The sequence below is a fragment of the Mesitornis unicolor genome, unplaced genomic scaffold (assembly GCF_000695765.1).
Source record: "Mesitornis unicolor isolate BGI_N332 unplaced genomic scaffold, ASM69576v1 scaffold961, whole genome shotgun sequence".
Classification (NCBI taxonomy): Eukaryota; Metazoa; Chordata; class Aves; order Mesitornithiformes; family Mesitornithidae; genus Mesitornis; species Mesitornis unicolor.
In genome coordinates this window covers 11994-34777 of record NW_010164218.1, presented here as the reverse complement: position 1 = coordinate 34777, position 22784 = coordinate 11994, and the positions used below count along the sequence as shown (strand labels likewise).

At 38.0% G+C, this 22784-nt stretch overlaps 1 protein-coding gene across 1 annotated transcript in view; it reads left to right on the top strand.

Moving 5' to 3' along the window:
• HIBCH (3-hydroxyisobutyryl-CoA hydrolase) overlaps positions 1-20635 on the top strand; it is a 44533-nt gene extending 23898 nt beyond the window's left edge. The window contains exons 8-14 of the mRNA XM_010194204.1: positions 3951-4096; positions 5213-5299; positions 7250-7308; positions 8113-8194; positions 14037-14156; positions 15341-15374; positions 20520-20635. Coding sequence (XP_010192506.1) covers positions 3951-4096; positions 5213-5299; positions 7250-7308; positions 8113-8194; positions 14037-14156; positions 15341-15374; positions 20520-20635 — 644 coding nt within the window. The remainder of the gene's footprint in view (positions 1-3950; positions 4097-5212; positions 5300-7249; positions 7309-8112; positions 8195-14036; positions 14157-15340; positions 15375-20519) is intronic.
• The last annotated feature ends 2149 nt before the right edge of the window (positions 20636-22784 follow it).

Sequence of the window (22784 nt, the reverse complement as noted above, 5' to 3'; positions counted from 1 at the left end):
ACATTTATTCAGAATAGAGATGTTATATGGTGGTTAAAGAGCTTAAGTAGCACCAGACATGGCGTTACTAGGTTCAATGTGAGTTTCACCTCAAAGAATTAGTTGTGAGGAGTAGTGACCATTGTTTTCTTAGGAGAATTTCCAAACAGTTCCGAAATGTTAAAACTAAGAAATGAAAAGAAAAAATCAGGACTCTGTTCTGAAAAGAGTTATAATATTCTGATTTTGAGAATATTTTAAGTACAATGATTTCATTACAACTGAAATTAAAATGCACACTTAGCTAAAGATTGGATTGTAGTGCTCCCTGTTAGTAATGCTTAAAAGGTCTAGAATTGTTCATATTTTTAAAGTGTGTTTTACACATATTATCCATTGTTTATTTCATCTATTAGCTGGTGTTTAATGCTATCCAGCCCGTATGAGACATCTCACAAAACTTATTCTGAAATTCTTAAAATATTAAATGAGCTGTGAGTGTCTAGTGAAATAAAACTTCATAAACTCCTCAAATATACACAAGCTCATTATCATTTTATCCTGAAAAAAATAAATCAGAGCAATTCCTGCTAGCTGATAAGAGTAATGTAATTTTTCTGAACAAATAAGTTTGGGTGAGAAAAACTTAGTAAACTAAATAGCTCAAGCATTAACACAACATGAATTTGCTAAACTCCCGAAGTTCATAATCAGTTGTCGTACAAGAAAACCATTTGAAAGAACCAATTTTTTAAAAAAACTAAACAGAGAAGTTCTTTAGCATATAAAATGATTCTAATAATAAGGATGTCTTCTTTGCTTTCTTCTTCAAAGGTAAAGATATGACTGGTCTTATATTAACAAAAATTATGTACTTTACATACATTTCTTGTGTTGACAAGGACTTGTTTAAACAAAAACAGACTGTGAAGACATGTAAAGGAAAAGCTTAGAACTTACTTAGGAAAGAAAGTAAATAAAACCCTTTTAGGATCAGTTAGAAGTAAAACCACTGAAATGTGTTTGGATTTAAGGGCTTAGCTGTTTTAATCTCTGTGGTGTGTGTTTAAAATGTCTAGCTGTCTAGATACTGCATTAATTGATTTTTTCATATGTTCACTCACTTCAGTAGGCATTACACCTTTTCTGTGAAATGAAAACAAAACGTTCATTCAGCTGCTACATTTTCACATAATTATTACCACTGTAAATAAAAGGCTATAGATAGATAGGCAGCTTTGCACATAGAAATAAAAGGCAGCCCTAGACCGTAGGAGTTTGGAACTGACATAGAGAAGATAAAGCACTGGAAGGCAGCTTAGATGTAGGAGGGTGTGGAAAAAAACTGGTGGGAAGAACAAAAGATGAAAGTATATTGTAAGAGATGGGCTTTAAGGTGATGTTATAATAATAGTGGACATTTACTTCTATATCCCTCTAAGTTTTTAGCTTTCTATAAGTCATTTACTACTAGATCTCCAACCAACTCTGCAAGATAAGGTAGGGATGTGGTAGCGCTACCTTGCTTGGCAATTGCAGAGTTTCACAATTGGGATTACAGTGAAGTGTGTTGCATCTGTCTCGGAGCACAGACTGCAAGTCAGCATTACAGGCATAGGCTTTTAGCCTGGTCAGCCCAGCAGGCGTTCAGGTCTTCTCTCAGTTCTTCTCTTATTTAAGTAAAGAATTGGGAAATAATTGGTAAATGCTGTCAAAAGGGAAAAAAAATCAAATATACGGAATACTTTGGGAGAAACCTTGTAGCAAGCAGAAAGATGAGAAGCACTACTGGGAGAATTAAGAGGAATATGTAGAACAGGGACAAAACAGTAAAATTATAAGAAAAAAAGAAGACAGGGACCTTGAAAAGGATACAGTAGAATCTATAGCATTTGAGCAACCAAGTAAGTTTAAAAACAAATCCTGTTTGTAAATTCCTTATTAATTAAAGAAGCCTTCATTCAGTTTAGTTTTATTTGTCTCTAAAGCAACTTAAGCTAATCAACTTGCTTGTTTAGAACAAATTTCCCTTTATATGGCCATGTGGAAGGGCCCTACAGGAAGATGGCTTTTCTTCTGGAAACTTACTGGACCATGGGGAGAACAGTACTTCAGCATCGGTACTTTAATTATAGCAAAGAAGGAAAGGTTGTTGCTGTTGCAGTCCTGATGGATGAGGAGAGTAACGTAATTGCCTTTTTTGCTTTGGAGGGCATTTGTGAGAGAAGTTTCGTTTTGAAATGAGGGACTTTTTTGCAGTAGTAAGATATCCAAGGGGAGACAGATGAACAAAGACATAAACCTAAATGACAGTCTTGGCATCAACATTATAGTTAGGATGGCTCAAACTGAGAAGGTAAAATGCAGAGTAGACTATTCAGAATGTGCGTACAAATGTAAAAGAAGGTAAGTGATGAATCGGGGTTAATACAGCTTGTGGCTTTTTAAGGGTGCCAACAAGACATTCGGCATTTTAGGAGAAGAGCTGTACATCTCAGTAGCCTGTGGAATGGGGACTAAGTCAGTTAATGGCAATGCACACATCAGTGGGTGTGGAAATAGAATTCTGTGACTATAACTGATAGGAAGTGACTCCTAAAACAACTTTGTGATGTATTAGAGGCAGCAGAACTAAGGGACGATCAAGAGGGAACCAGAGGTGAAACTGGGAGATGGGTGAGAACAGAAAGCAGTGATGAACTTAAAAGATTTTTGAGAAGAGGAAAAAGCTGAAGAGAAGCTATCTGATTCCCTTGATTCTGTAAAAAGGAGGAGGAATATCCTAGAAACCACTAATTTCCCACATCTTAAAATACTTGTAATAGGGCCTTTCTGTAAAATGTACATTGACTCTTTTGTGACTGAAAGCAATTACTTGTGAGTGAAAAATTACCTCCTTCTGTCAGAACCCCATTTAAACTCCTTAGGTATGCCTTCATCTACCCAGTTGATGTGTCTGCTTTGGCAAGTGTTTTTTGAGTTTCTCGTTGCTCATTTGAAAATAAATTAAAAGAATGCATATTTCATTTATTCTATTCTATTCCCAGTGAGAACAATAACACCACACCTTTAATTTTTATAAAAGACTTCTAGTTTCATGAATGCACCGTTGGTGATTATTTTGACTTAGTAACTGGACCCTGCTTCTTTCCATTTTGATTTCTTAGACTGATTCACTAAGCTTAAGTTTTCTTAAGTATGTTGAAAATTACAAAAAGTGGTTGACTTTATCTTGTGATTAATGTTTATAACAGAATAAGGTAGATATTGACAAAGTGATGGTTTTAAATATTTAAACTTTGATAAAAGTAGTTATATATTTTTCAATTACAAGTTTTAAGTCTTTTAAATGTTTTTCACAGCTTTGAATCTTTTGAAATTGCCCCACTTTGTAGATTTAAAATGTTATAAAGGTAAGACAGTCACAGAACTGGTCAGCATCTTGTGCTTCCACCTGCAGGAAGACCCTGGCAATATTGTTGATCTATTGGATTCTCAGCCTGAAAATTTCTTCAAACTTAACTGTGCAAGAAGCACTTCATTGTTGTTTGATATCTTTATTGTAATAAAAGATTTCAGAGAAAAATCAGCATCCAGTTTGAGTCTGCACAGATTATTTCACAATTCTCTCTGTCACTTCTGGTTTTTGCCCAGAGCACCCTTGATTCTGCAAGCATCTAGAAATGTCTCAAGTTGTTGGCAAGTAGAATGAACACTGTTGTCTGGTATACGTTTGTAAATTATGTGCCAGTGGAAAGGATACAGTTTGGAGGTATTCCAGAGTTTGCTTTTAGGAAAGGTTTTGATGACAGAAAAATGTGAAACCAAGTCAAGGGGAAACTTGGGCAAGAAAGCCATGCCTAAGTCAGTGACATGACACTGAGACAAGAAGAAATAGGTACTAAGTTACATGCACGATTAGGACAAGTTCATCTCCATTTATGTTTTTGTTTTGTTTTGTTTTATTACAGGCCTTTTTCCTGATGTAGGTGGAGGATATTTCTTGCCAAGACTGTCAGGAAAGATTGGCTATTTGCTTGCACTAACAGGATTTAGGCTGAAAGGAAGAGATGTACTAAAAGCTGGCATTGCTACACATTTTGTAGAGTCTGACAAGGTGAGCTGCTAACCAGTGCTAGCAAGGGCACAGCCTACAACCACAGTGACAACTTTGAGCACACCAGTATGCTTTTACCAACTTGAATGTATGCAGAGGCACAATTATATTAGCTGGCCATGCACTGTGAACATGGACCATAAGATTCTCTCAAGCTGTCATTATAGCACTTGTCGGCTAGTGACAGCTTTGCTTGGAATAGGGAGCAAATGTTGCTGTCTTCATGATTCTACTGTTGAAGGGCATGATTTACTAAGCATAATTGAAGTTGCTTGAAAAATTCTACAATTTAGAAAACAGTGTCTGAAATTAGAGATTATTTATACAACTGCAAAGTTTTAAATCTAGGTAACACCCCATTAATGAGTTATCAGTCTCCTTAACAGATATCCTATTTGTTTCTTACGGTGGCTGTAAGAAAGTGTTAAAATTAGTATATTTGATAAAGTCAGAGTCAGTGTGTTCCAATAACTGGCATAGACGTAAGTGAAGTTTGCATGCCTAAATGTTTGAAATACAGAGAGGTGATTGGTTCTCCACTGAGAAGGTGGTCAGTCACTGGAACAGGCTCCTCAGGGAAGCTGTCATGGCACCAAACCTGTCAGAGGTCAAAGAACATCTGGACAATATTCTTAGTTACCCAGTTTAGTTTTAGGTAGTCCTGTGAGGAGCAGGGAGTTGTACTCAATGGTCCTTATGGGTCTCTTCCAACTTGAGATATTCTGTGATTCTGTGAAGGAGAAACAACGACTTGCTTTCATTTTCTGGGTAAAGGCCCATGACTGTCATTGTGCAGCTGGTTAGATGCTGTTTTGAGCATTGCGTGGTTGCCAGGCTCCTGCTCTTTCGTCTCAGACTGCTGTGGGCTGGCTTCACCTGCTTGGCTGCTTGGGAAGCAGAGTTCTTTGGTGATCACTGCGGTCATAGTTAAATCCAGATGGTTCAACACTGAAAAGTGAACTCTGGCTCCCTATATTCCTTACCTGGCACCTCTTTAAGATCTGTCCAAAAGTAGGGTGGGGGAGTGTTTATATACTGTATAGTACTATTACCATAGCAGTAATAATCCAAGAAGCATATTTTATTTTACTTTTATTTAAATCTTATTTTTAATAGCTACCCGCCTTGGAGGAAGACCTGATAGCACTGAAATCTCCTTCAAAAGAAAATATTGCAGACTTATTGAACTCTTACCACATGAAGGTAATCTAATCAGTTACTGAAATCAAGCAGAATTGTTAAATATATGTAAATACAAATTCTTTTTTATCCATGCTACTAATAATTTGGTTTATGCCTAAAAATAATAATGAGTTTCCAAAACCTTTGCACTCTCTAAAATACTAATTTGTAGCACTGATGCCTACAGTGGTCAAGATTAAAATTTAAAACTCTTTCTTCACTTTTTTATTCATTTCGGATACCCATCAAATTCCTACTGTGATCCACTTGCTCTCTTTCTGTGTGTAAGTTTCCAGCCAGTAGCACGATGATGCAGCAAATACATTGCTGCTCAATTTTCCCCTGTTATTCTTGGATTTCTAGCACATTTTGCTGGAGGCAGTATAGATAGCCACTAGCTGACTGGGAGTTGTACCTGATGACAAGTGCAATTCAGGGATTCTGACAAACACAAACAACAGAGGTAGAACTACTGGCCTAGTCCAGAGGCCACAGAAGTTAGTGCCAGTTATTAAATGCTACGCTGCTCACTTGGAAGTAGAAGTTATATTTCCATCCCAGAAGCTTTATCAACCTGAAGAAATATTTTGCTAGCTCAATGCATTTGATGTAAATTTTAGCATTATTTTGATGCAGACCATCTGCAGTCCAGATTTGAAGCCTGAATTTAAAGGCTGAAGTTGTTCCTTCAATTTCTCAAATATTTTATGTTGGTACCCTTGAGATGATTGAAAACCTGTGAATAAGCACAGCAGTTATCAATAGGATAAGTATTAGCAGAGTGCAGACATGTTGTAGGAAAGGCACCCGAGGTCTTAAAGCACTATGTTCAGTGGGAGAAAGGTGCTGTTTTCCCAGCAGACAAACCCATAGTTCTCTGTTGTGATTTTGGAGGTGAATGCAACTGTACTGATAATACACCATTAGTATTTGTATTAGCCCTATGTAATAAACATTTTGGCTTTACAGTCAGTTTTTTCAGTGGCTACTTTAGCCGTTTTGATGTGCATTGCAATTTTATTTCTAAAGAAAGGACACTTCTGGAGTCAAATCAGGATTCAATGTATGCAGTCAATCCAAGTATCACTCCCCAGTAGTTTGCCTTTAAAATGAGCTGTGTCTACTCTTGCTATTTCTATTTTTGAATTACCAAGTACATATATAAAGATTAACTAGAAAAATAAGGGGGGGTAGGCTAATTTGCATATTAGTACTGATTATTTTGACAAATAGAAAGCTATGAAATAGGAGTGATTATATGTTGCAGTATACTGCTTTACAAGATGACTTTGAATGAAAAAGGAAGCTGTGTATTTTTAGTTATCAGAGCTGAAATGGCAGGGAACCTTTCTCAGCTTCAGCTGCTGTTACAGAAACATCTGCTCATGTCCTAAACCCCTTAATGCCAGCCCATCTGAAATATTTGACAGCCTTTCCACATAAGGCCAGCAGATCTTTCACACTCTTTAGTTGTCCAAGTAAATTTTTTTAAAATGACAGAGAAAAGATAAGGAATGGAAATGCTTTTTTTGCATCTTTTTTTTTTAAATATATATACCTACCTATATATTTTTAAAGAAATATGAAAGTTGGTTTTTTTTTAGTTCTCAGGTTTTTGAGTATATTTGTCTGCACTGGCTTTCTTAATGCTCTTGATAGAAATGTATTGATAGAATCATCATGATTACTTGTGTGCAAGATAACCACTCAGTCGGATATGCATACATAGTAGCTCAGAGCTAGTACTGCATTATGGGGTGACATCTTTAACATTCACAAGATAAAGTGAGAAGTTTATTTATATACACTGCAAAATTGTAATTTATTAAAAATGTCAGCATCTTATGAATATTAAATGTTCGTTTGTGATATTATGATATTACTGTAACACAAGACATTGAAATTTTTCAGCACTGATAAACTTTTCAGTCTAAAATAACCAAGTAAGATATGTATTTGCTTTTTAAATAGAGCAAAGTTGATCAAGAAAAGGAGTTTGTACTTGATGAACATATGGAAAAGATTAACAGGTATTCAGCAATCTTTCTTCTTTTTTACTCTTTTGGATAGAGAACATGAAGTTAAATCCAGTAACAGTATCAGTGTTCCACAGATAAAGTGATATAAATTAGATTACTCACTTGAATGTCAACTCTTTTTGTTTTAGAGAGCTTTATCTGAAGCTCATTAAATGTTTCGCTTGTCAGTATATTATATACTTGAGCGTATTTGCCTGATTCATACACCATTATATTAAGCAACTACCCTATGGCACATTAAAATGAGTATTTTCTACAGAAGTTGGATGAGGATTTATGAGAGTAATTGTTCAGTTGCATAGGAAATGTTACATAGTGCATTTATAGTCATTGGTATAAGGCCATTTCTATGATTGTTTGGAACTTCTGTGAACCAGAAGGGGAAGGAGAAGTAAGTGAGAGTGACAAGAAGCAGCTAAAACTTGAAGAAAGATGGCTGTAACTAAGTTTAGAGCCAAAAGATGTTGACAGCAAACCACTAGAATGGAGCTCATAACTAAAATTCGATGTATTATAAAAATACAGACTAAGTCTTGTAAAAATAAGACGGTAGTAATTAAAGTTTCTGGATAAATATCAGCATTTGTAAGTGAGGTTTATTGGAATGTTAGAGATCTGTAAAGGAAGAGGAGATGCTTGTCAGCGGAGTTACTTAAAACTGAACAGGGAACACGTTGCTAAGAAAAGCCAAATCAGCTGGTTACACTGTTTCCATTTTCTTTGTTACTAGCACTTCATAGGAAAGAGGAAGGCTGAAGCAGTTCATTCATTTATTAACTTTTTTTTTTCTTTTAGCCTTTTTTCAGCAAATACCATGGAAGAAATTGTTAAAAAATTAAAGCAAGATGGTTCTCCTTTTGCCATTAAGCAGCTAGAGGTAATGTCTTCTACATTACTTTTATTAGAGATTGTAAGTCTGGTTCTGTACTTTCTTATTATGGGATAGACTTTAGTCACCTTATTAAAAGGTGACCTCTGGAAAACCACACAATGTGAATACCTTCATATATTGCATAAAATTGTAGTCTAGTTAAAAAAAAAGCCAACAAACAAACCAAAACCAAAGTCCCTTTCCCTTTTCCCCTCACCATGAGCAGGGGGTTGTTGGTGACAAAGGTTCCTTTTATAGATTCTCATTTTATTGCCAAGGGTTGGAATAAAACAGTGCTAGAATGATGTTGTGTTTTTTCTTCCATTCCAGATGTCTCATTTGGGTAAACAGCAAGCAATTTATCATCACAAAGTATTTTTTGATCTTTTTAATGCATTTCTGAGTGTTGGATGTAGTCACTACACAAAAAACTTACTGTAATACTACACAGGCTCAATACTACTATTCAGCCTCAAGCACAAGAAGCAATGTATAGTAATTTATAAGTAATGAGTGTATTTTCTTTTTTTCCTTTGAAGTCTCTGTATTCAGGTGCCTTGTAAAAGTTTGTCTTGGAGCTATTCAAATATTACTTACAATTGGATAGAACACAAGCATTTCTCCCACAAAAGCTTTGTTTTCACTTTAGTTACAGCTCACAGAAAAGATCCTGCTCTTGTAATACAGTAAAACATCCATCATCTTTGGATTTACATTTGAGCAGAAGGAATAAAATTTTGTAATGTAGTATCATTCACAATAGGCATCCTGCCCCAGATACACTTTTGGTTTTAGTTTTTAATTAAAGATTTAACATTTTGTCACTGGAACTCAAACAGTTTTTCAGAAAGGAAGTTTTAAAGTTATCTTTGTGCCAACCAGTACGTCTAGTACACAGCAAGAAGTTTAGCATATGTATTACAAAATCAAATTGAATGAAAAGGAAAGCTAATTTTTTCCCCACCATTCAGGTTTCATTGAACAAAGTAGTCAAATGAGCTAGTGCCAGAATAATACTGCTGTGTGTTTATCGACCTGAATTCTACCATAGGCTACCATCACGGTTTTCCCTTAAACTATAGGCTGTATGATTCTTCACTTTTTCCCCTGCGTTACAGATGGCAAGGAAAGTACTTATATTAAGGTCTGTTGAGGCAGTTTGATAGCATGTAAATAGTAATAACTTTCGGTGGCTCATTTCTTTGTAGTATTGAGTAGCAAGGCAGTATTTTACTTCTAGGTTTTATAAAGTTTAATATAACTCTGCAGGGATATTATATTGATTAGTTTCAGTGCAGGTTGAAAACACTCAAGAATTATTTGCATATAGCTTTTCCTAAGTTAATTTAATACAGTTTTATGGCACTTTAAAACATAATCAGACCTAGTGAAAACAGCATATAGCCTTTAAAGGGTGCTTTGTTGAAAGTACAGTTTCTACTACAAAAGATACAAGGAGTCTGGAAACACTTTGTTCCTGGAATATGTTAAATAGACAGTTTGTTCTGCAACATTTGCTCTAGTTACCCAAACCTGCTCGACTTGCTTCCTTCATCTGCAGCCTCGTAACTCAGATCTCCCAATTAAAAAAAAAAACTTGTTCCTTGTTGCTTAGGGGGCTACATTTGTTTCATATTTTTAATTCAGAATTTAAAACTATGTCATCTACTTCAAAGTTACGATTTTATGCAACTGTTTGTTGGGTTTTTTTAATTCCTGAACAACAAAACAATGGCTCTTTTGTTGCTTCTTCAGTTTTCTTATTTCATGTCTCTATAGCAGCTTTTTTCTTTCTTATGATTTGTAAATGATTGACTGCCCTTGCAGTTGACAGAAGTTCCTGAACAGTTGTCTGTTCTGCTCAAGAGATGAGAATGTGTTAATGTGATTTGCTTCTGCCCATACAGAAACTTGTGAAGAAAAAACAAAACAAAACTAAAAACCCCAACATGCCCCACATTTTCGAGCAGGTGCAAGGCTTATTAGTGTGAACAGGTACCCGGGTTTCAGACAAGTTTCTAACAGCACACTGCTTAGAGCAGGGAACATGTAGCAAAGCCGTGACAGTCTGAGATTATCAGACGTTGTCCTTGATAGCAGTTTGCTGACTTGGTGAAGCAAGTCATTTTCCTCATCATAGTAACACAGTACCAAGAGTATGTCCATAGATGATAGTTTCCTGTCGCTTTGTGAAACCAAGGTTTCACTTCAGTGTTCAGGTACTGGAACAACAGCACATTCAAATGATAAACAGAGACTGTAAAGGATTCAGTAACAGCAATGCATATGCTTATTTTCTTTGTTTCCCTGTATATTTATGATGATATGTATTAGTAAGCTTATAGAATAAACCTTAACTGAAAGTCCAATACAAATACCCTAATTTGGAGGTATACCTTGGTACATCCACACCTTGCATACACAGGTACCTTTTAGTGTTAAGAAAATGGAACTCCTAGTTCTGCTATAATCCAAGTGTGCTGTGAGCTGTGCTATCCCAGGTATCCTGTTCTTTTCAATCTACAGGACCTCTGCTTTTTACTTTCAAAACATGTATGCTTGACAGGCTTTCATTTATGTGATACTAAACTGGTTTGCCTGAGTAAGAAGAATGTAAAGTTGTGAAAATTCTACTTGAGAATGGCTTCACGGTTTAAATCACATGTTGAACCCTGTTACAAATAGTTAGAAAGCTAGAGTACTAGCACACTTTTTGAACTCACAGTAGAATATTTTCTAAAGCCTTTTACTTTAAAGCATTACTTCATTTTCAGGATTTACACTAGCCAAAAACCTTTAATTTGAGTGACAGAAGTACTACTTCTAATTGGATGAAACAAGTGTATCGAGTCAGATCCCTGAAAAGTATCAGATCATAGAATCATAGAATGTGTTGGGTTGAAAGGGACCTTTAGAGATCATCTAGTCCAACCCCCCTGCAGTGAGTGCGGACATCCTTATCCAGATCTGGTTGCTAAGAGCCCCATCCAACCTGACCTTGAATGTTTCCAGGGATGGAGCATCTATCATCTCTCTGGGCAACCCGTCCCAGTATTTCACCACCCTCATCATAAAAAGTATCTTCCTTATATCTAGTCTGAACCTACCCTCTTTTTAGTTTAAAACCATTAAACTTTGCCCTTCTAAAAAGTTTATCCCTGTCTTTCTTATACACCCCCCTTTAAGTATTGAAAGGCCTTGGTTTTCACATGATGCTTTCTTACAGCTTTTTTTGGCAGGACAGTGCACCTTCTGAGCACCAATACTTTATGATTTAATAGCCTTTATTGTTACTGAATGAATTCCAGTGTAGTGTGCAGGACACTGCAGAGACTAAGAATTGCAAGACACCTTTTCCAAATGTACTGGCCAGGCTGGGATGCAGACACTAGGTGCTGCAACTTTAAATGGGTATGCAGCGAGTGGGTGAGAGAGGTTACAGGCATGAAGCTGGATGGTATCTTGGTAGTGTTGGATTCCAGTAAAGAAGCATTCTGAAACTCTGTTGAGAGACCGGTAAGAGTGATACATCTGTCCTTAGGCAGCTTTCCTGTGATGCTTTGGCTAGATACTCATATTTTGTCAAAGCTCATCCAGAAACATTGTTTGGTATCTCAGAAAGTAAGTGATGGGTGTCTTCACCTATTGCGAGGGAAGCAATACACTGGACCTCTGGGAGGGTTTTTTTTGTTTAACTTAAATAAAGCCTCCCTCAAGGACCCTCAGCAGCTCAGGTGAGAAACTTCAATGGGCCTTGGAAACAGAAGATGCAGCCGCTATTCCAGCTGTTACTCTTGTAAGGGACTCCACTTGGTGCCACTTGGAGTCACCTTCTGATAGCATCTCATTTAAATTCAGCTTGTGACTTTCAGGATCATTATGTTGAAATCAAGATGGTCTCAAATATACAGGAGTAGATGTCAAATACTTCTATGAAGACTTCCTTGCATTTTAGTACTCGCCCCTTCAGCCTATCCTGTCTCCTTTTCAGGCTTGTTCCCTAGCACCAATCCCCTCCTGCTCTTCATACAGAGAATTTATTTATAGATACACTGGTGACTCATTTTTCTGCAATTACACCTACCCATTTTCTTTCCTTGTTCCTCTTCCTTTAGCTTGGTTTATGGCAGTGCCTCCTCCACCTTCAGCATCACTGATATGCCAAGATAAGGCAGCTGCTGAATGCAGTAGACTAGTTAAGTGCTGTTTTCTGATCGTCCCCATTTCAGTGCTTTCTTTGACCAGAAAGAATTTGCCTTTACTTTTTCACCTGAGGAACGATCTGGTTGCACTGTGCATACCATTTAACCTGGTCTGAGCAAAGACTTTCTAATCGAGATGACAGTGTGAAACTCGAAGAAGTCCAGTTCAGAGGTAAACCCAGCCAGAGCACATTATGGGAATAAGGGATCCAGTTAAGAGTTGCTCTCCATCTGAGACCTACATAGTGACACAATTAGAGTTATAGCTTGTTTCTTTGTCTGCTAAAAGGCAGCTCATAGTTAGGGAGCCTTACCATAACTCAGGAAAGGGAGTTTGAGCCAGCATTATTTCTCTCTAAACCAGCTTCTCTCTCAAGTGAAGTGGTCAACGTGCAAACAACAATGACAGAACTGGTGCTTTTATGGTACAACTGCACAGCCGCCTGCTTGTATAGCAATTGCATGTTTTCCAGCTTAACTAGGCAAAATGGGTCACTGCTGTATCAGCTGGTGTCTGGAAAGGGATGAAGAGTAATTGGGAGCCAGAAAAAATGTTAATGTTGATGATCTGCCATTTCAGTCTGTGGGTAAGGAGTCTACTGTCTGCAGTGGAAATAATGTAAAGAGGCAAATCTTACCATCTGCTGCTTTTCGGTAGTGGCAGAAATGTCCTCATTAACAAGTGTCTATTGTACTGTGAATAATACAGAGCTTTTAGTTGGGTTTACAGGGGAAGAAGAGTCTTGTTTAGAGTAAGAAAACAAACATCAGCAACAATAAGATTCAGCTCCTTTCCCCCACAACCCTGAGAGCTTTAATGCTCAGTTCTGTTTTCTTAACTAGGTTTTTGTCATTTTCCCCACCTCCCCCTACTGTTTACTGGCATGTTGTTAATTGAAATATAGTCATGAGAGCCAGATTTACAGCATTTGTTTGTGTGCCTTAAACACATCCTGTCTGTTACGAAATATTTATAGCCTGTAGCTCTGTCAAGGGAAGGCAGGCAAGACCTCCAGGCTTCCTATCAGCAGAGCAATGTAGGGCTAAATTACTGCAGTGTCTGTTGATCCCAGACAAATATGCATTCATGTTTGATTTATTTTAATTTTTTTTCTTCCACAGTTTTCTTCTTTCTATATTTTCTAGTCTTTGCAGATGATCATAAAGCAACTACTTAAAGTTTGTGGCTAATCTCACTATTGTTACCTTACTGCTCTATTGTACCAAATAAAACTTATTATATGCAGTACAGTACTCAGATCAGCTATAACATCAGTAACATCTAAGAGCAATTCAGACTAAATACCTGATGTTCAGAAATGGAGTATAACTGCTTGTAACACTTGCCTTCACTTCTCCAAAGAATCTGTTTGCAAATGGCTTTCAAGCTGCATTAGATTCTCTGGCTAGTAGTAATTTGATCATGAACATTGAGACTTTTTAGGCTTTCCACCAGTGATGGCATACATCCCCCCGATCTTGCTGATAAAAGTTTATGCAAGTAAGTTCATTTAGTGTGACAGCGTGGTGGGAGGGAGGAGGAGGAACAGGTAATTTACTTCACTAAGTTTAAAATGCAAAAAAGACAGACTTGCAAATGTGTCTAAATTGGAGAGAGTAAAACTAATTGTCAGTGTCTTCCCCAGACTATTAATAAGATGTCACCTACATCCTTAAAGTTGACTCTCAGACAGCTCCGAGAAGGAGCTTCCATGAGCCTACAAGAAGTACTCACGATGGAATACAGACTGAGCCAAGCGTGCATGGTAAGCAAGCAGCTGAGCCCTTTGGCTCTTCCCAGCCACAGAGAGGTAGCAAGTTTATCAGAGACTAAGCCTTATGCAGATTACATCAAGGGCTCACAATGTATAGTTTTTAATTTTCAATATCTTTGTTGTGTGTTTGTTAGGCTGCCATTTTCTTTTTTCCAGTTCCATGTCTTTATATGAAACGTGAAGGACACCAATTTAATAATGTCCAGATGGGAATGGTAGAGGGCTTTTAAGAAAAGTGTGAAAATGTTACGATATAGACAGTTCTGTATTTGGACCATAATTTTTAAACTGGTGTTCTTGAACAGATTTCCTACTTAAATTACTTAGTCCTCAGTGCCTGAGTTCCTATCAGCAGGATGGGAATAGTTGTGTATCACTGCCTTTCAGCAGTCCTGTGATAAATTTATCAAAGAAAGCAAGAGGTTTTAGTACTACTCATAGTAAGGGCTGAGTACTTGGATATGAGGAAGTGATCCTTTCAGTAAAACAAAGTTGCTAACTGAATTATCTGAACTAATTCCTCATAAAGCTTCCCCGTGGCATTCTTATTAGTTCTGTCACATTTTACAGTAAGATTTTTGTGTATCTGATTAAATGATTTGTGACTGTTAAAGCAAATTCTCTAAAATATTACAAGTGAAAATGTATGTAGTTCTGATATATTGTAGTGCCTGACAGTATTCCTTGCCATATCTTTCTTGAAGCTCGCATTGTTGCTCCACTGCTAGTGAAGCATCCTTGGGGATTTCAATGTTACATTTACCTTTATAAAAAAATAACTGTGCAGGATTCCATTTAACTGCAAAGTGTTCCAAGTACGCAGAATACATCACAGTTCCTGAAGACTGGCCTTTCTCTGAAGAATTTCTGAACCTAACACAGCGTAGCCCCCATCACACGAGAACTGGGATGTAACACAGAGAGAGGGCTTGCACTGCATGAAAGTTGATCAGCTACAGTTCAACAGACAGATTTTAAGAGTTGTGGCTACATTTAAGGAAAAGGACATAGAGCTCTTTAATAAGTAAAAAGAAAGTAGGACTAGATGATAACAGTACCAGTTGGATTTAACTGAATCTTGAAAGCTTGCATTTCAAGCAGAAATAGGATTGGAAAGGATGGGATAAATAGAATCTGTCATGTTACAGTTTGTTGTTTTTTTTTAAATCTTTCAGGGAGGCCATGACTTCTATGAAGGGGTTCGAGCAGGTAAGCGTGTACACCAGAAACATTTCTCACACTTAATAATATGCAACTCACTGTTGTGTTGCTTCTCTGGAGGTTAAGAGAAGTGGATGCAGCAGCAGCCACTTCCCAGCTTACTACGGTTTTTGCCTGTTGGACTCCTTTATGGCCAAAGTTTATTAGTTGTTCCAAAGTGAAACAGCCGTGTTGTTCCCTTTGTGTGTTCTCACTTTCCTAATGTACGTACACGTATCCACATGGTGATGCAGCACTATGAAAAGGTTTCACCAGTTTGTTGGGAAAGCTCGAAATACATTTCATACCAACAGTAGTGAGCAGCTGTGTGTATTGTTTGTGTGTCCAGATTTAGCACTGCCACATAGCTGGTTCAGCCAGCTGTGAGATGGTTTTAAGTCTCAAAAGTCAAGAACAGCTGTTTGCATAGAAAATCGTTAGAACAAAGACTACTTTCACCCACGTCCAACGTAACTTTGTACAGAGGTGTCTTAATATTAAAAAACTATGCATGTAAACTTATTGTTAAGTAATTCAGTATTTTAAGGCATTGGTCAAGGTTGGTAGTGGTAGGAGTAGAGCAGTGGCTCAGCAAGTTCATCTAGGGGACAGACTTAGATTCTGTCCTTGCTTCTACTGCTGATTCACGATGCAGTTTGTCAAACCCAATGTCACATCTGTTAGAAACTGTAGTAATTATTTATGTACTATTCAGCACAAGATGAAACAAAGCACAGACATTTTCTTTTCCAAGGAGCTTAAAGACATCAGGACGAATAACACTTTGGGGTTGAAAGAACCTGCCTTTTAATTCAGAGTTATATACTCAAGTATGTGTTATCACCACCTCCTTATTTTTTACATCTGTATAAAGTAGTTTAAAACCCGCTTGAGTACTGGATATTAGTTTGAGTGTTCACTGTTAGTAACACTGTATTAAAGAGAGCTTGGGGTGAGAGATGCAAGGTTTGTTTGTACAGCATGAACAAAGGTTTGATTTTGATTAATTGATTTTTAGCGCTTATTAGCAGAGGCTCCTTTGAAGAATTTACCACACATGTTGAGAAGTACACGGTTTTCATTGTGTCGGTAATGGGAGGGCAAGGGTATCCTAAAAAGAATATTCCTAGAATATACTCTCAATCACCATATAACTGCTGAAATGTTGTTATTCAGGAAGTGACAAACTCAAAGCCCGAGAGTCAGATGAACACCAAAGCAAATTCTCACTTGTAATGCACAAGGTCATTAAACCACCTGGGGATGCAGTATAGGACAAAAGCAAATCACTTGTCAGTACACCAGTAAATTACACAAACTGCTTGTAAAGAAAGAAGCTGCAAGAACAGAAGTTGGGAAGCTTCTCTTTGACATAGGGTGATGCAGCAAAGGCTTAACTATAGCACGGAAACAAGAAACTCCCAACACTCCCGCGATCCAGGTGCACTGAGGGTAGTGCCAACAATAATTTGTTCTTGGAGCACTTTTCCTCTCTGCTTCCTCCATATACCTTGTCCTCAGATTCATCTCAAAATGGTTTCTCTTGTTTCGGAGTGGTGCAGAATCTGACACAAGATCATTTTTGCAGTTGGGTCTAATCTCAAAAATAATTTTCCAACAATGTACTGAGCATCCTTTTTAATAGGAAGTGGGATTAAGTGCTTCACAGCCTCAACCAGAGTGAATAAACATGAAAATAATAAAAACACTAACTTAAGTATCAGCTTTTTCTTTATTAAAAGCATTACATTCTGAGCATCTAAGAGCCAGCTGTTGACCTTGTCTACTGCAAGAGGATCTGCCACAAAGCAAAGTTAGGACACAGTATCGGATTTTAGTTTTTGAAGATTGTTTTTCAGCAGCAATGGCCATAGGTCAGGTTTTAATAACAGCTTTTATCTGCTTCACACCATGATTTTAATAGGCGTGCGGGGGAGGTAGTTTGTTTAAAAGCTTTTTAAACCTGCTTTCACCTGAGGTCAAAATTTCATTTTTTCCTTTAGCCAGTTTTCTTTCAACCAGACTGAAAATCTGCTGGCAGCCTTCCCCATGTATGGTTCTTGTGATTGGAGCCAGTAAGGAAAAGTCAAAACCTTTAAAGCATAAAATACACAGATCATTTCATCAGTATTTTCCCATATAATGGTAAATGTGGTCTATGAATACTTTTGGTATCCATTTTTCACCTTGATTTATAGAATAATGCATAAACCAAGAAATGCATAGCTCTGGGTAATTTCCAAGAGTTTTGTTGTTTAAATCTTACTGCATAAGAAAAGTGGTCATTTTTTGAGTCAGTGCTCAAACAGATCAAGGTAGACTGCAGTCTCAGCAGCCCGAGGGGACAGCAGTCTGTTAAATGAGCCTCCTAACCATTTGTGCAGGAATGTACACTTCAAATGGAACTGTGAAGGCCTCCTGTATATTGCTGATCCTGCAAAGATCTTATTTCTGGATGCCTTCTGCCCTCCCTCCTGCAGTGCTGGCAGCTGGCAGATGTGAGCTTACCCTGGGCACAGCAACCCCTGCAGTCAGTGAGCAGGCAGAGAGATTGCACTGCAACTAACAGAATTTGGGGTGCTTAGAAATACCGGTGTTCAGACTGTGCTGAGTGAAGCTAAGCAATAGAGTGCTCACTGAAGTCCTGCGAAGTCACTGCCACTGAACAGAGGAGTTTTGGTCGGTTTTTGGTGTTGGTTGTTCTGGTTTTTTTTAAATAAAAAGGTAAAACACAAGAATGAACCCTTAACACAACGTCTTTTCTCTCTAAATGAGATGAGTTCCCTTAGCCTATCTTAGAAGTCTTCAGAATTTTTGATCCATTCTTGTTGTGGTTGATATCTCAAGCTGAAGAAACACAAGATATACAGAAGTTAATGCAGGAAGGGAATATTTTCACGGTACTGTTAGAAAACAAGTGTTTTATCTCATATCAGATTTTTCATTGGAGAGACCATTACAAGCATTCAGTTTATCCACCAGAGTAAAACTGACGGCACATCCAAACAGGATTAACTTGGTTACACGGTAGTGCCATGGAGTGGAGAATTATCAGCAATTGGTGATATCCGAGTTGAAGCTGTAGTAGTACACATGTGGACTTCCTCCTTCGCCCCTCATTTAAAACATCTCTAGTCAGTGCTGGCTTTTGCAGATAACAAGATTATTTTGGCCAGATTATGAACTTCAACTAAAGTTGAAGAAAATCATTAGATAAGTACTGCTCTGGTGAAATAGATACGCTTGATTTGGGACAGTTGTGTATTTTGACCCAAACCAATCAGTGGTTTCATGTTATAACGTTTAAAATTAACTTGTAGGATCATAACTTCTCAGTAGGTTATCCAACTGAAGAACCAAGTAGAAATCACTCTTTTACAGCACATTTCTTTAAGAATTGCCCGCACGGATTCTACTCTCAGTGGAAATGCAGCTTCATTCTGTATAATGGGTTTCTGTTCAAAATTAGTGTTTATTTGTATGCAAGGAGTCTTTAGTCCTGTATTTGCAGGTAAAGGGATGCAGGGCTCCAATTCTCTTTTCTCTTTGGAGATGCAAGCTAAAGAGTTATGATGCCTGTACGTCTTCAGCTGCAGAAATATTAATTAATGCAGTTGTCAATTGAATGGTGTTTATTTTCTAAGCACTTTCCAAGTGCTGGTTGTAGAGGAAAAGGTTAACAAGAAGTTTTCAAGTCACATTTTTACCACAAACTACTGTAACACCTGTCTTTTGATAAGACACAATCTTTAGGTAGGTGTTTTTTCCACTGACCTTAAAATCCAACTCCTTTGCATGTTTCTTATCCTGGTTGCTTCTAGTTTAGTCAACAAGAAGTATGTTTAGAAAGACATGACAACTTCCCGTAAAAACCAGCTGTTACTCTTCAAAATACCTGGTTGTTGTGAGCGTCTTCTGTCCACGTGCCTTTAGGACCATCCTACTTGAAGCACTGGGTCAGTAAAAACAGACAAACAAACAATAAAACCTGCTCAGCAGCTCATCCTCCCTTATACGTTGTGGGCCGTGTTAGGGCAGGAGGTCTCCCAGGACACAGGTGACCCAAATCAGTCACTGCTATCACACATCGGAAGGGAATGTGGATTGAGGGATGTCGGGTATCCTAGAGAGCCACAGTTATTACAGGTGCGCTTTTTAAAATTATAAACATTTCCCATTTTGAATAGTGTCTTCATGGGTTTTCTTGGAGCCAGAAACGTGCTCAGAAGGATGCTCTGCACTTCCATTCGTATTGGTCATTTTTACACACACACACACACACACACTCTCTCTCTCGTGTTTGCTAGCACACACACACACTCTCTCTCTCTCTCTCTCGTGTTTGCTCGTGCAGCTTTTTTGCAGAGCTGCCTTCAACATTCCTGTGCTACACGGAATGCGTTCTGAGGATTGATGTTTTCTTGTTATGCTTTTACATGCACATTCCTGTGCTACACGGAATGCGTTCTGAGAATTGATGTTTTCTTGTCACGCTTTTACATGTGATGCATTCACTGATTATTTTATCTTCAGTGATGTATTTGCTAGGAGATAGCATAAAGTATACACAATAAGATTATACAAACCTTGACAGTTAAACCTGCATAGGTCTGCAGTATCTGTCAGTATCTACAAATAAATATTATTGATTTTCCCACGAAGATACTCTGCTTTACTCATGAGTTATTTCATTGTTAGTTTATATGATGTGTTTTAATTAGCTTTAGGCATTTAACACCTACTCTGAGCCATCTCCTGTACTCTACAGAGTCAGATTTTGCACAGAGATGTGAAAGCCCTTGTCCACAAGGAGCATCGTGTACTGGTCCCAGTTTCACCTGAAAAGGCAGAAGCTGGTCTAACAGAAAGCACTCATTTGAGGTCGATTCCTTCAAAGCTTGGGCTACTTCTGAAGTTATCCCCTGTTCCTTGTATCATCAGACAACTCCCAGATGTGTCTCTAGACAGGTCACAACTCAAGAATTTTTAATAGAGTAGAAATATGTATGTTACAAAAACTCTGTCCTCTCCACAATATATGGATTTTTCTCCCCTGTCTTTCCACTGCAGTTGTCTGTCTTGATGCAATCTGAAGTGATCTTAATTAGGGAAAGTTTATAAGTAACCCCTGTGCTTTTACACCCCCCCTGACAGTCCTGATCGACAAAGACCATTCCCCCAGATGGAAGCCAGCTGCTCTAGAAGAAGTCAGCGATGAATTTGTGGACAATTGTTTTAAGCCATTGGGGAACAACGACCTCAAGTTGTAAAGATCAAGCCGATTACCATCTTACACATCTGCTTATTTCTATGATAAAAGGATTAATAGTAGTGTGATGAAGTGTGACAAGACTCAGCTAGCCTAAAATTCTTAAGTCTAATTTTTTGCATTCAGGAACATTCTCTTTTGTTACGCTGACACAGTGGCAAAATAATCCTATCTCTGGTTAATAAGGGGAAAAAATTGCTTCAAGGCAAATTGTTATTTGTACTGCTTTACACAATAATTAACGCTTAATTTTTTGCATCAACTCAGTTTAGGAGGAACCTTTTGGGGAGAGAGCATTAAGAGCTGCCTTCATAAGCAAGAAGTCAGGAGACCTTTGTGTTCTTGGACCTGTCTCTGATCTGTTAAATTGGGATTGTGCCTCAGATTCTTCTCTATACGCATATATAATGAAAATAAAATGTACTTAAAGCTTTGAAACTGTCACAGCTACGAAAGTGCAAGACGTGCTAAATCCATGGTGTTAAGTGGTCTTTTAAATAAAAGGTCAGACTGACGTACTGTTAGTCTGAGAGCAAGAACTTGTTCTATTGATTTAACATTTGGTAAAGTGTTCAGTCTTGCTATGTGGTGCAGAGGTTGTTTCAAATGTCATAATACAGCCAGAGCCTACAGCACACTTCTGTTTGCTTGCACAACCATTTTTTAAATGCCGTTAAGTTTGATTGAACTGCATAATTAGTTTTTCATTAGCTCAAAAATTGAATTTCTACCTCGTACTGGTTCTGTATGAAATGTAAACTTCTTCCCTTATTTTTTACAATTTTTACACATTTAAAATTCTTAAACTGGCTATTTTATTTTTTAATTGGTTCATTCCTTTCTTTTTGTACAAAAGGAGCAATCTTCAGCAATTCCATTTAATGAAAAACACAGTGATCCCCAGGGAGCAGAGATCACGCCCTCTCTGACTGACAAGGCCTCGCAGAGTTTTAGCAAGAGCGTACTTCTGAATGGATAAACCTTGACTTGCTTGTTCGGTTGCTTCCAAAACTGATGTGAGGAGCAATTATCCCAAGCTCCCTGTAACAACATCCTGTCCGATCTGTGCATTTCTGTCAAATAAGCGTTCTACAAGCAGATGCTAAGTTTCATTTTATTTGGTCCACAAGAAAATATTTTCCACAAAAAATATTGTAAAAATATATTGTAGTGAGTTTTATTTGGGAACACTGATGTGTCTCACTCCAGAAACGTCAACTTTACAAAATTGTGCTGCAGTTGATGTGTTTGAAGCACTGTTAGAATACCAAGTCAGTCACACTGTATCCACTCAGACTATGCTGACTTTTCCTGGAGAAAATATAAAGCAAATGTATTTTTAACTCCTAAACAGAAGTAAATGGTTTTGCAGAGTATGCCAGTCCCACGCCGGAGTGCCCTTATTACACAGAATCGAGTCAATCAGTGGTGACTTACCTGGAAAGCCACTATAAATGGCTTTATAAGACTACAGCACAGCTTTGGTAATCTAATGATAAGTAAACAGATCTTTTATTTAGGTAAACAAGTCTTAATGTTTACTGTTCTTATGTATTAGTATTGTGCCTATGAAAAGTACAGCAGAAGTCTGCGAAGAGTTCTCCTTCGATCTCTCACCAGATTGTAGCATTGAACTGATTTTTTTTTTAAAGGAAGGGTAAGTGCATTATTTACTAAGGACAGCCTCCTGTAAAAGAGATTGTTTTCCTGGTGAGAAGCTGTCTCCCTGTTGTTTGCAAGCCTGTTTGCTTTCCATTTGCCGTGTGCTTTCCCTGAAGTGTCAGTGTCATCGAAAGCAGCATCAACCAGCTGGAATCGCACTTCAGGCCGTACTGAAGCTGCTGCAATCGCCAGGCGGTCGTGAGGGACGCCGGGCTCTGCTGCAGGTGGGTGACTGCTGGGGCATCTCAAGCAGGGGCGATGCAGCGGCCGTTGCGCCGCGGGTGCTCTGAGCAGGCAGCGCAGCCGTCCCGCGCAGCAACTGCTCCACGTGGAAGCCCACTGCGCTGCGCCTTTCATTGGACCTGGGTAACGTTCTGCTCTGGGGAAATTCGGAGTATTTATCAGTACGGATGCTATGATGTCACTTTAGGCTATTTGATATTATTTTACAATGCTGCCTGCTGCTCAGCCATGTAGTGGCAGGCTCC